Below are 14,453 nucleotides of genomic sequence, written 5' to 3'. Positions count from 1 at the left end.
TAAGTGATCGTTTCATCTTTAATTGGGATTTCATAAATAGTGCCCATAGTGTTCTCATATTGAGTTCACAGTCATATTACACTTTTTGGGTTGTTTTATTTATTTGATTTTTTGTTTGTTTCTATATGTTTTGAATGGTTGTATGGAATAGGGTTTGAAATATACTTTTTGTATAATTTGTTCTTAAAGAAAGGGATTTAACAATATCATTGGTCAGCCAGGGTTTACTTTTTTTAGGCTGTACTTACATTTTTTTATTTTATTAAGTCAGTTAAGAACAAATTCTTATTTTCAATGACATCCCAGGAACAGTGGGTTAACTGCCTTGTTCAGGGGCAGAATGACAATATTTTTACCTTGTCAGCTCGGGATTTGATCTGCAACCTTTCGGGTTACTAGTCCAACGCTCTAACCACTAGGCTACCTGCCGCTCTTTTTTTTGGAAAGCAAGATTGTAAAATCGGGATATTTCTTTAAAAATGGGTATAGGCTTGCTGAGGATCATCAGCCTCTAAGTCTCATTCAAGAAACGCTGCATCAGATTATTAAAATGATTGATTGTATGCTGGTTGACTATCCATAACTTTGTTGATTGATGCCATTAACCTGTCTCCTCACTGACATTGATGACATTAAGAATACGGGTAGATGATCAGAAATATCCATGCAAAGGATACAGCAGGGTATAGCTAGCTGTAGCTGTAGCTTTCAGTAGTAGATTCATTCTCTGATCCTTTGATTGGAGGGACAACATGTCAGTTCCTACGGTAAGAGCTCTGATAGATTTTGTGTAATTCTGTCGTGAGAGCCATGAGCTTCCTAGGTTTTGTAAGTCAATGTATCAGAGGAGAACGGAAAATAGCTGTCCTCCGGCTACACCATGGTGCTACCCTAAGGGGGCTGTGAGGCTACTGCAAAAAGTGCATTTTAATCAGTTATTTAGTGACGTGAGTATTTTTAGTATAGTTTTATCTAAAAAGGAACATTTTGTAATGTTTCAATAGTTTTATTAGGATGGTCTTCCCTCCCCTTCATCGGAGCCTCCACTGACACACACACACACACACAACACACACACACACACACACACACCACACCACACACACACACACCACACACACACCACACAACACACCACCACACACAACACACACACACACACACACACACACACACACACACACAAGTGGGCGAACAGAGGGAGAAAAGTGTAGAAATAGCATAGTTTACATTCTGCTCTAGGGGGTAGTGGCTAAGTTCTACACAAGAAAAGTCTGGCAGCCTGAAGAAGTCCTTTTTTCTACACCATTAATATCACGGGGAAACCATTTTGATCCTGAAAAGGGAAAATCCTACCATTCTCACACTGCTAATTAAGCATGTGCTGTACATGCTGCAACCATTTCAATCATGCATTATCATTTCCATCATGTAAAGTGTTGCTACACAAATCTACTTCCTATGACCCTGCCAAAGACCTGCTTGCATGAAAACACACTTAAATAACATTCACATGATCTATTATAGTCTTCTAAAACAACTGTGATTCAACTTGTACGTTTGTTTATTCCATGTGTAACTCTGTGTTGTTGTTTGTGTCGCACTGCTTTGCTTTATCTTGGCCAGGTCGCAATTGTAAATGAGAACTTGTTCTCAACTGGCCTACCTGGTTAAATAAAGATGAAATCAAATAAAATACATTTAAAAAACTCTAGTATGGCTGTTAATGCCAAAGTCATATTTATACTGAGCCATGTCTTATTTGCTTGTGAAAGAGCCTGTTTGGCCCAGCAGAGGAAGTGGGGTTTGACCCCAACAGTCATGTTTGGCCTTCTTCGTGTCATGACCATGAGAACCCAGGCAGGCTGGCCAGGCTCAGAGCAAGCCAAGGCCCTGTGGGATGCTCCCTCTCTCTGTGTGGGTCAGGCCCACTGTTATGTTCCCATGAACCTCATGGTAAAAGTTTAAGCCATACCATGACATGTGTGAGTGTGTTGTCACTAGATCATAAAAGCAGAAACTTTTACAAAGTCTGCTCTTTTACAAATGGCTATTTCATTATGCAACCTTTTATTCTCATGAATAAGATAAATTGTATTCTTATTTGATGGCAAGAAGAATAACCATCTACATGATCTTAGACTACAGTATACACTGAGTGTACAAAACATTAGGAGCACCTTCCTCAGAGGAGTTGGGTTAAATGCAGAAGACACATTTTAGTTGAATGCATTCAGTTGTAMAACTGACTAGGTATCCCCCTTTCCCCTTTCCCCTAATATTGAGGCCTTAGGACAGCCTCAAATTGTTGGGACATGGACTACAAGATGTCGAAAGCGGTTTACAGGGATTCTGACCCATGTTGAATCCAATGCTTTCCACAGTTGTGTCAAGTTGGCTGGATGTCCTTTGTATGGTGGACCATTCTTGAAACACATGGGAAACTGTTGAGCGTCAAAAACCCAGCAGCGTTGCAGTTCTTGACACACTCAAACCGGTGCGCCTGGCACCTACTACCATAACCTGTTCAAAGGCACTTAAATCTTTTGTTTTTCCCATTCACCCTCTGAATGGCACACATACACAATCCATGTCTCAATTGTCTCTGGTCTTAAAAATCCTTCTTTAACCTGTCTCTTTCCCTTCATCTTTGATCCACCTCTACGCAGACGACACCATTCTGCATACTTCTGGCCCTTCTTTGGACACTGTGTTAACTAACCTCCAGATGAGCTTCAATGCCATACAACTCTCCTTCCGTGGCCTCCAACTGCTCTTAAATGCAAGCAAAACTAAATGCATGCTCTTCAACCGATCGCTGCCCACACCTACCCACCCGTCCAGCATCACTACTCTGGACGGTTCTGACTTAGAATATGTGGACAACTACAAATACCTAGGTGTTTGGTTAGACTGTAAACTCTCCTTCCAGACTCACATTAAGCATCTCCAATCCAAAATGAAATCTAGAATCGGCTTCCTATTTCGCAACAAAGCATACTTCACTCATGCTGCCAAACATACCCTAGTAAAACTGACTACCCTGCCGATCCTTGACTTCGCGCTCCAGCAGGTATATTTCACTGGTCACCCCCAAAGCCAATTCCTCTTTGGCCGCCTTTCCTTCCAATTCTCTGCTGCCAATGACTGGAACGAACTGCAAAAATCACTGAAGCTGGAGACTCATATCTCCCTCACTAGCTTTAAGCACCAGCTGTCAGAGCAGCTCACAGATCACTGCACCTGTACATAGGCCATATGTAAATAGCCCATCCAACTACCTCATCACCATACTGTTATTTCTTTTATTTTGCTCCTTTGCATCCCAGTACCGCTACTTGCACACTCATCTTCTGCACATCAATCACGCCAGTGTTTAATTTACCATTCTGTAATAATTTTGCCACTATGGCCTATTTATTGCCTCACCCCCCTTATCCTACCTCATTTACACACACTGTATATAGACTTTCTCTATTGTATTACTGACTGTATGTTTGTTTATTCCATGTGTAACTCTGTGTTGTTGTTTGTGTCGCACTGCTTTGCTTTATCTTGGCCAGGTCGCAGTTGTAAATGAGAACTTGTTCTCAACTAGCCTACCTGGTTAAATAAAGGTTAAATWAAAAAAWTWAAAAAATCTAGACTGTTTTAAGTGGATTTAACAGGTGACATCAATAAGGGATCATAGCTTTGACCTGGATTCACCTGGTCAGTCTGTCATGGAAATAGCATGTGTTCTTAATGTTTTGTACACTCAGTGTATAATAAAACTAAAGGCAAAAGTTTAAGCAGAACATTTTACTGAGATACACCATCCTCTTCTAGTCTTCCCGGAAATGGTGTGAAAGGCTGTGTCTGTAAATATGTAGAGTGATTGCTGTGTGCTGAGTGAGGAGGACTGTGCTGACTGCATCTTCTGATTKATTTTATTTACCCAGTCCCCTCAAAGAGATGGGTATTAATCACATTCAGCTTATGTCAGCCTCTCTCAGACTCCAGCCTTGACTGACTCCATGCACATACCCCCACTCCACTTTCTGCCTACCACGCTCTCTCTCTGTGGAAGACTAGCGAGAGAAGGAATGGTGTGTGTGTGTCTGTGTGCGTGCGTGCTCGCTTGCATGTGTGTGCGTAGGTGTGTGTCTGTGTGTATGTTTAGTGAATGCGCACTTGCATGCTTGCGTGTCTGTGTCTGTGTCTGTGTCTGTGTCTGTGTGTTGTGTGTGTGTGTGTGTGTGTGTGTGTGTGTGTGTGTGTGTGTGTGTGTGTGTGTGTGTGTGTGGGTGTGTGTGTGTGTGTGTGTTGGTGTGTGTGTGTGTGTGTGTGTGTGTGTGTGTGTGTGTGTGTGTGTGTGTGTGTGTGTGTGTGTGTGTGTGTGTGCGCACCTTTTCTCATTTGCATCAAGACAGAATGAGCTAGAGAGGCAAGAGATTGATTACTTTACTTCTATGAGAGACAGAAGCGGTGTAGCCCAGTGGCAGATATAGCCTGAATCCTCAATCTTGCTGAGTCTGGGTCTGATAGTGGGAAGCTCGGCACTGGGCAGGGCTCCAACACATTTTTCATCCATTTATCACTTTAGATTCTGCTGAGTCTGCAGGCCCACAGTGGTCATACTTATTTTCTAGCATTCTAAAGCAACCTTTTCAACTACCTTGTCCCCAGTTACTCTTTCCCTAATGTAACAGACATCCTGTGAGATCAATACTGTACATATGGTGTTGTTGTTGTCCACATGCTTGGCCTCAGGATATTTTTTGACCCTCCTGAGTTCACTGAACTACAATAATTCTTACTGAGAAACGCTACTGCTACGTTTAGCCGATTCAGCTCCATTCCAGAGAGGTGAGTGTGAACTCTCTCCCAACATGGAAGTTTATCAACTGCTGGCTTAGAGGTAGATCATGAATTCAGTAGAAGCCAGCATTGACAGCAGGGATCATACTTTTTACAGAGAAGTGTTCTGGAGAATGAGCACAGCAAACAGCCAATCTCATGCTGAGACAACTGCTTAGCCTAGTTCAGACAGGGTCCTTCATCCTTCTCATGTTTCCTCCGTCTCTGATCCTGTATGATGCTAAACCAAAAACTAGGGCTTGGCAGAAGTGTGTTAGACCAGTCAGACTTCCAGGTGACATCTTTTGATGTGGGTGAAATCAGTCGTCTTCCGCATAGTCAGTGTTGGCAGTTTCCAATGTACAGTGAAATATCAAAACACCATGACTGGACTGCTTTATCACTCTCCTTTGGAAATGGAGAAGAAAAATCCCTGTCATTACAAGATCAACTGCTGCTTTGAAACTCTTCCTGGGATGGTTAAGCTACTGTTGGTTTTCTATGTAAAACACACAAAGCAAAACGTTGTGTTTTTAATTGAGTTTGGAACTAGGCCAAATCCTGAGCAGACTACACAGACTGCACAGAGGTACACTACATGACCAAAAGTATGTGGACACCTGCTTGTCGAATACCTCAATCTAAAATCATGGGCATTAATATGGAGTTGGTTCCCCCTTTTCTGCTTTAACAGCCACCACTCTTCTGGGAAGGTTTTCMACTAGATGTTGGAACATTGCTGCTGGGACTTGCTTCCGTTCAGCCACAACAGATTGGGCACTGATGTTGGGTGATTAGGCCTGGCTCGCAGTCAGTGTTCCAATTCATCCCAAAGGTGTTCGATGGGGTTGAGGTCAGGGCTCTGTGCAGGCCAGTCAGGTTCTTCCACACTGATATCAACAAACTATTCCTGTATGGACCTCGCATTGTCATGCTGAAACAGGAAAGGGCCTTCCCCAAACTGTTGCCACAAAGTTGGAAGCACAGAATCATCTAGAATGTCATTGTATGCTGTAGCGTTAAGATTTCCCTCCTCCACCAAACTTTACAGCTGTCACAATGCATTCAGACAGGTAGCATTCTCCTAGTATCTGCCAAACCCAGATTCGTCTGTCGGACTGCCAGATGGTGAAGTGTGATTCATCACTCCAGAGAACACATTTCCATGTTAAGGGACAGATCAAACTTTACTGGGGGGGAAGGGTTGGTCCAACTCAAGGTGTCACAAAAACAATTCACCCCCATCCCCAAAATGAAAAATATTTTCACATSACCCTCCCCTTGCACTGTGAAATAAATGTAGTACCCCCCCCCTCATAGAATTAGCTCAAAATAATGTTGACTAAAAATATCAATAACTGTAGTGACCCTGTGTTTATAAACGTGGATATGGACTTTGCCACTTCAGCATGGTTTTGTGGCCCAGTCAGTCGATGCCACGCAGGGCTATGGGCCAGAGGGTTGAGGGATCACTGACAACCACAGACAAGCTCACTCTCCCTGCCTGTTTCATTACATTACGATCAGACAATTAAATCAGATTTTCAGCTTTTCATGCCATATTTATAATTAGATAACATATATGCAATGAATTTGTGTGTGCCAATGCACCACACAACCAATAAACAAAGCATACCGTCTTCGGGCACAGCATTGAGCACTAAATGTTCAGGGCATATAGGCTTAGGTGTCCACTGTATGATATTAATATTTTTATAATACACTGCTCAAAAAAATAAAGGGAACACTAAAATAACATATCCTAGATCTGAATTAATGAAATATTCTTATTAAATACTTTTTTCTTTACATAGTTGAATGTGCTGACAACAAAATCACACAAAATGATCAATGTAAATCAAATTTATCAACCCATGGAGGTCTGGATTTGGAGTCACACTCAAAATTAAGTGGAAAACCACACTACAGGCTGATCCAACTTTGATGTAATGTCCTTAAAACAAGTCAAATGAGGCCTCAGTAGTGTGTGTGGCCTCCACGTGCCTGTATGACCCTCCCTACAATGCCTGGGCATGCTCCTGATGAGGTGGACGGATGGTCTCCTGAGGGATCTCCTCCCAGACCTGGACTAAAGCATCCGCCAACTCCTGGACAGTCTGTGGTGCAACGTGGCTTTGGTGGATGGAGCGAGACATGATGTCCCAGATGTGCTCAATGATTCAGGTCTGGGAACGGGCGGGCCAGTCCATAGCATCAATGCCTTCCTCTTGCAGGAACTGCTGACACACTCCAGCCACATGAGGTCGAGCATTGTCTTGCATTAGGAGGACCCAGGGCCAACCGCACCAGCATATGGTCTCACAAGGGTCTGAGGATCTCATCTCGGTCCTAATGGCGTCAGGCTACCTCTGGCGAGCACATGGAGGGCTGTGCGGCCCCCCAAAGAAATGCCACCCCACACCATGACTGACCCACCGCCAAACCGGTCATGCTGGAGGATGTTGCAGGCAGCAGAACGTTCTCCACGGCGTCTCCAGACTCTGTCACGTCTGTCACATGTGCTCAGTGTGAACCTGCTTTCATCTGTGAAGACCCCCGGGCGCCAGTGGCGAATTTGCCAATTTTGGTGTTCTCTGCCAAATGCCAAACGTCCTGCACGGTGTTGGGCTGTAAGCACAACCCCACCTGTGGACGTCGGGCCCTCATACCACCCTCATGGAGTCTGTTTCTGACCGTTTGGCAGACACATACACATTTGTGGCCTGCTGGAGGTAATTTTGCAGGGCTCTGACAGTGCTCTCCTGCTCCTCCTTGCACAAAGGTGGGGTAGCGGTCCTGCTGCTGGGTTGTTGCCCTCCTACGGCCTCCTCCACCTCTCCTGATGTACTGGCCTATCTCCTGGTAGCGCCTCCATGCTCTGGACACTACGCTGACAGACACAGAAAACCTTCTTGCCACAGCTCGCATTGAGTGCCATCCTGGATGAGCTGCACTACCTGAGCCACTTGTGTGGTTGTAGACTCCGTCTCATGCTACCACTAGAGTGAAAGCACCGCCAGCATTCAAAAGTGACCAAAACATCAGCCAGGAAGCATAGGAACTGAGAAGTGGTCTGTGGTCACCACCTGCAGAACCACTCCTTTATTGGGGGTGTCTTGCTAATTGCCTATAATTTCCACCTGTTGTCTATTCCATTTGCACAACAGCATGTGAAATTTATTGTCAATCAGTGTTGCTTCCTAAGTGGACAGTTTGATTTCACAGAAGTGTGATTGACTTGGAGTTACATTGTGTTGTTTAAGTGTTCCCTTTATTTTTTTGAGCAGTGTATATATGTAACGGATGTGAAATGGCTAGCTAGTTAGCGGGTACGCGCTACTAGCATTTCAATCAGTTACGTCACTTCTCTGAGACTTAAGTAGGGTTTCCCTTGCTCTGCAAGGGCGTGCCTTTGTGGAGCGATGGGTAACGATGCTTCGTGGGCGACCGTTGTTGATGTGTGCAGAGGGTCCCTGGTTCGCGCCCGTTTCGGGCGAGGGACGGTTTAAAGTTATACTGTTACATTGATGCTGTTGACCCGGATCACTGGTTGCTGCGGAAAAGGAGGAGTTTGAAAGGGGGTGAGTGTAACGGATGTGAAATGGCTAGCTAGTTAGCGGGTACGCGCTACTAGCATTTCATCAGTTACGTCACTTGCTCTGAGACTTAAGTAGGGTTTCCCCTTGCTCTGCAAGGGCCGCGGCTTTTGTGGAGCGAATGTGGTAAACGACGCTTCGTGGGTGTCAGTTGTCGATGTGTGCAGAGGGTCCCTGGTTCGCGCCCGTGTCGGGGCGAGGGGACGTACTAAAGTTATACTGTTACATATATATATATATATATACAGTATATAGCCTATATAAAGGAAGAGAAGCTTAGGCCTAACCCCACAGGGATAGAGAGAGATAGAGATATACCAGTGGCATGCTAAGACACCGACATGCATTTCTTTATGTCATATGGCTACTGCGTCTGCTATACAAATATACTGTAGATGTACAGAAGGAGGCTAATTGTTTAATTTTCAATCAGAATATTTTGTATAAAGATAAGCATTATATTGTTAGATTTTAGGATTAACTCTGGTAGGCCTGAAACAGACATCCTCACCTCAAGTTCAACTGTCAGAGTCAGTTGGATCACCAGGGCGCACTGCCTTCATATCATAGGCCTGCAGTAGCTAAAGCTTAATAATAGCCACACTATTCCAAACCTTCACAAATGTTTCTAAAGTTTATTAGGGTACTATCAAAAGTACAGTAAGTTGTCAGGTAGCCTAGTGGTTAGAGCATTGGGCCAGTAACCGAAAGGTTGCTGGATTGAATCCCCAAGCTGACAAGGTAAAAATCTGTYGTTCTGCTCCTGATCAAGGCAGTTAACTCACTGTTCCTAGGCCGTCATTGTAAATAAGAATTTGTTCTTAACTGACTTGCCTAGTTAAATAAACGTTAAATAAAAAATGTAAAGCTGCTGTTTATAGGGAAAATACAGGAGAGTGAATGTAAACCAGGAAAAGAACATACCTCCCCTATATAACATACCTCCCCAGTACATTTCGATATGTCCCTAATGAGACAAAGGTATGCTAAATGCTAACTGTCTTCTTCAAGAACTGCACATCTCCATTCACTGTGCACCCCTGCCCAGTAGTTAACCCCTTGCTGCTCACACCTCTCACCTGAGCCTCCACCCCCTCTGCGATATTTGTCCAATTGATGTCACAAAAGACAATTTGTCCACCCCGTGCCCCAGCCTGGCCTTAAAGACATAACAAAGTAAATCTGTCACACTGAAATTAGTATATGTTACGTTTGGTATGGTTACATTTGACAATAGGTTACTTAAGCCAAAAATGAAAGGAGGGAGGTTAGTTAGGAGGATTGGGAGGGGGGCGTATAACATGAGTCCAGCAACCATCTTGCGTGTTCGAATCACAAATTTCAATTCGTAACATATCATACGAAGTCGATGATGGACATCCACCAATTAATACCTATAATGCTATTCGAAATGTAACATATCATACTAAATGGAGGGAGACAGATTTACCTTTACTATGTTACATCTATACCTGAGTACAGGTTGCCTKCCCAGACAGCCCCTATTGAAGTCATTAGACTACTGAGCCCGTTTAAGATCCGGTCCATACTGGTCCCAGAGTCTGTGTGCCTTTCAGATTAGGGGTTTTACTGATTATGCATGTCKGTCACCCTTTTCTCACTACACCTAGATTGCTATATGGCCCTGAGAGGGGAGTAGTGCAAGGTTCACTGACTTTTCCTACCATACAAACTGATCAACTGTAGTTTTGAAGAGCTCTGACTGAAATTGGTCTCCTTTGACATTACATAGCCACAAGAATGAAGAACATGCCAAACTTTAACACATGGCTGATCTCCTGTTGTTTACTCTGGGGATGATCGGAATCAGAGAGATTACAGAGCCTGATTGGTGTGTGATTTTATCAGGTTATCAGTTGGGACCCGGGAAAACCCATGGTTCATTTCACCCCCACTGTTCATTAAAAGGAGATTTGGTTAAGAGGTCTGTMTGCCTGCCTGCCTGACTGTCTTTCTGTCTGTTGCCTTTAAACTGTTTACAAACAGAGCCTTGCTGATTTAGATCATCTGCTCGCTGCCCTGATCCTCTCACCCGCATGCCATTACATGATCTCTAAACCATCCAACATCTGCCATCCACACGCCTGCCTGTCTGTATGTCTCTCTTCCTGGCTGTCTCACTGCAGACAGTCCTCAGACCCTCAGTAGTGATAAAGCCAGTGTTGACCACTCTCATTAGTCTAGATCTACTGAAGATTACTATGGTATTACTAGGGTAATCACAGGTCATGCCTCACATCAGCACCATCATCCCAGACACCCTGGACTCACTCCAATTCGCATTCTGCACCAACAGATTAACAGATGACACAACCTCTACTGCACCCCACAGTGCCCTCAACTACCTGGATGTAATGAATACTTACGTAAGAATGCTGTTCATTGACTACAGCTCAGCATTCAACACCATAATCTCCTCCAAGGTCATCACCAAGCTCAGGACCCTGGAACTGAGCACTTCCCTCTGCAACTGGATCCTGAACTTCYTGACGGGCCGCCCCCAGACGGTGAGGGTAGGCAACAACAAATCCGCCATGCTGACCATCAACACAGGTGCCCCTCAGGGGTGCGTGCTTTGTCCCCTCCTGTACTCCCTGTTCACCCATGCCTGATCACGACRACGATAAGACAGCCTATAGGGAGGAGGTCAGAGACCTGGCAGTGTGGTGCCAGGACAACATCCTCTCCTTGAACGTCAGCAAGACAAAGGAGCTGGTCGTGGATTACAGGAAATGGAGGGGCGAGTACGCCCCCATCCACATCAACTGGGCTGTAGTGGAACATGGTCCACACACACCCACRCAGTTGTGAAGAAGGCACGACAGTGGCTTTTCCCCATCAGGCTGAAAAGATTTGGCATGGGTCCTCAGAGCCTCCAAAAGTTCTTCAGCTGCACCATTGAGAACATCTTGAACCAGCTGCATCACCGCTTGGTTTGGCAACTGCAAGGCACCCAACCACAAGGCACTACAGATGGTGTTGAGTACGGCTCAGTACATCACTCGGGCTGMGCTCCCTACCATCCCATCCAGGACCTCTACACCAAGCAGTTTCAGAGGAAGACCCAAAGAATTGTCAAAGACTCCAGCCACCCAAGCCATAGACTGTTCTCTCTGCTACCGCACAGCAAGCGGTACCAGCGCACCAAGTCTGGAACCAAGAGGACCCTGAATAGCTTCTACCCCGGAGCCATAAGACTGCTAAACAAGACTACTAAATAGCTCAATCAAATGGCTACCCGGAGTCTACACCTGTTGTTAACGAAGCATGTGACAAATAAACAAATATTTGATTTGATTTAGGATCTTATTAAAGATATTCAGGGATCATTGAAAGGTGATCAACTCAGGGTGTACTGTTCAGTTCAATTGACTAGTGTTCAAATAGTAGAGTGGACATCTTCATCTCAGTTTAGTATTGGTCATCCACTCCTGTGTGAGCCCCCTTGTGTCCCAGGGTACAATAAGGACAGGGATGAGAGGACCAGGCTCATTAATAGAGTAGCACCTTCAATGACTCCTACAGCCACCATATACTACTACAGCCACCACATACTACTACAGCCACCACATACTACTACGGCCACCACATACTACTACAGCCACCACATACTACTACAGCCACCATATACTACTACAGCCACCACATACTACTACAGCCACCCACATACTACTACAGCCACCACATACTACTACAGCCACCACATACTACTACAGCCACCACATACTCCTACAACCACCACATACTACTACAGCCACCACATACTACTACAGCCACCACATAGAATACCTTTTGTTCTAAATCCTCAAAAACATAAAACCTCTACATCTACCTACTCAAACTATGATCTATAGAACAAGTCAAGTGGATGAACAAAGAAAAGCATTTTGGGGACTGTATGTTGGTGTAAAGTAGGCTGAGTAAAAGTTGCTTGCTCCACAACTCTACAGCTTCAGCTCTATATCTTATCCCTCCATTAATTATTCCTAGCATAGTAGGTAGATTGATGCACTTAGTAGCCGGGGCCCTAATATTAAAAAAAAGAAGCAATACACATTCAGAATACTTCCATACAAACTCCTAAGTGAAAACCCTAATTTCTTAAAATACTAGACAAACCACTCTCATCCAGTCTGTTCTTTGTTGAGCGTGTTTCTATAAAAAGATACACATTTTCTCAGCCATCATACGTTTTTCCTTCCTTTTTTTCAATGTGTAAACTTAAGACATCACAGGATAAGGGTTCAGTTCATCACAGCTGCTTCAGTTAGAATGAGCCTGGCTGGCTTTCCGGTAGAAGACCTAGATAAACAGGCAAAGATAAACCCTCCCAGGGTCCTCCATATCACACATGATTGGTGATGCTGGATGCCCCTATGGAACTCTGGGAGAATGTGTGAGATTCTACACTGGAAACTCTTTCCATCATTACTTCTTAACGCTATCAGTGTACTTTTATCATGAAACTGGACATAATAATTAGAGAAAACCATAAATTAATCTCTATCTTATTTTGGTGTAGATTTCCTCTCTGTCTATAACCTGTCTGAGTGAGTAAACATTTTGTACTGAATGAGTGCAAACAAATGGTACCCTCCGTTAGCCAATGAGTGTGGATGAGTGGGCACCACCTGTGAGTCCAGCAGCCAAGTGAGTATTAGAGCTGCTTAAATGAGGCGGTGGGCTGTAAGTTTGTTAGTGAGAGCCCTAAAGCGAGTGATAAGGAGAAAAGTAAACTTCTACTCCATCTGAACACAGCTGCTCTGCTTAACTTCTCCTCACATTGCTCTGTTGGGACATATGGAACATTAGCTCATAAGACACGTGTTCTGCCCTGCTGCCTGCAGCGCCCTGCCCATGCCCAGCCGCCCTGACCAGCCCCCAGCCCAGCCCTCCCCCAGCCCCAGCCCCCAGCCCCAGCCCCTCCCCCAGCCCCAAGCCCCAGCCCAGCCCCTTGCCCCAGCCCCCAGCCCCAGCCCCAGCCCAGCCCAGCCCCGCCCTGCCCAGCCCAGCCCGCCCAGCCCCTCCAGCCCCAGCCCAGCCCGCCAGCCACCCAGCCCCAGCCCCAGCCCAGCCCCAGCCCCAGCCCCAGCACCCAGCCCCAGCCCCAGCCCCAGCCCTCCCCAGCCCCAGCCCGCCCCAGCCCCCGCCCAGCCCCAGCCCCCAGCCCCTGCCCAGCCCCTGCCCCAGCCCCAGCCCCAGCCCAGCGCCCAGCCCCAGCCCAGCCCCAGCCCGCAGCCCCTGCCCCAGCCCCTACCCAAGCCCTGCCAGCCCCAGCCCCAGCCCGCACCAGCCCCAGCCAGCCCCAGCCCCAGCCCCTGCCCCAGCCCCAGCCCCAGCCAGCCCAGCCCAGCCCCAGCCCGCCCGCCCCCTGCCCCCTGCCCCGCCCCCCCCAGCCCCAGCCCAGCCCCAGCCCCTGCCCCAGCCCCAGCCCCAGCCCCCAGCCCCAGCCCCAGCCTGCCCCCCAGCCCCTGCCCCTGCCCCAGCCCCAGCCCCAGCCCCACCCCAGCCCGCCGCCCAGCCCAGCCCCAGCCCCAGCCCCAGCCCAGCCCCAGCCGCCTGCCCCAGCCCCTGCCCCGCCAGCCCCTCCCCAGCCGCCAGCCAGCCGCCCAGCCTCCCAGCCCCAGCCCCAGCCCAGCCCCAGCCCAGCCCCAGCCCCAGCCCCAGCCCCGCCCAGCCCCAGCCCCAGCCCTGCCCCCCAGCCCCTGCCCCAGCCCCCGCAGCCCCAGCCCACTGCCCCAGCCCCAGCCCCAGCCCCAGCCCCTGCCCCAGCCCCAGCCCAGCCCCAGCCCCCAGCCAGCCCCATGCCCAGCCTAGCCGCCAGCCCCGCCCCAGCCCCAGCCCACAGCCCCAAGCCCAGCCCCAGCCCCAGCCCGCCCAGCCCCAGCCCCAGGCCCCAGCCCCGAGCCCCTGCCCCAGCCCGAGCCCAGCCCCAGGGCGCCCTGCCCAGGGCCCCTAGCGCTCCGTGCCCGCCAGCCCTGGCCGCGTAATCGCTAT

The 14,453-nt window shown here is 47.3% G+C and overlaps 1 protein-coding gene across 1 annotated transcript in view; it reads left to right on the top strand.

Moving 5' to 3' along the window:
* Nucleotides 1-14,453, top strand: part of LOC139027526 (uncharacterized) — a 71,278-nt gene that overhangs the window by 51,717 nt on the left and 5,108 nt on the right. Inside the window, exons 4-7 of the mRNA XM_070442864.1 lie at nt 8,088-8,101; nt 8,338-8,356; nt 10,880-11,009; nt 13,304-14,407. Coding sequence (XP_070298965.1) covers nt 8,088-8,101; nt 8,338-8,356; nt 10,880-11,009; nt 13,304-14,407 — 1,267 coding nt within the window. The remainder of the gene's footprint in view (nt 1-8,087; nt 8,102-8,337; nt 8,357-10,879; nt 11,010-13,303; nt 14,408-14,453) is intronic.

Source organism: Salvelinus sp. IW2-2015, linkage group LG1 (genome assembly GCF_002910315.2).
Source record: "Salvelinus sp. IW2-2015 linkage group LG1, ASM291031v2, whole genome shotgun sequence".
Classification (NCBI taxonomy): Eukaryota; Metazoa; Chordata; class Actinopteri; order Salmoniformes; family Salmonidae; genus Salvelinus; species Salvelinus sp. IW2-2015.
This window is presented reverse-complemented; position numbering and strand designations above follow the sequence as displayed.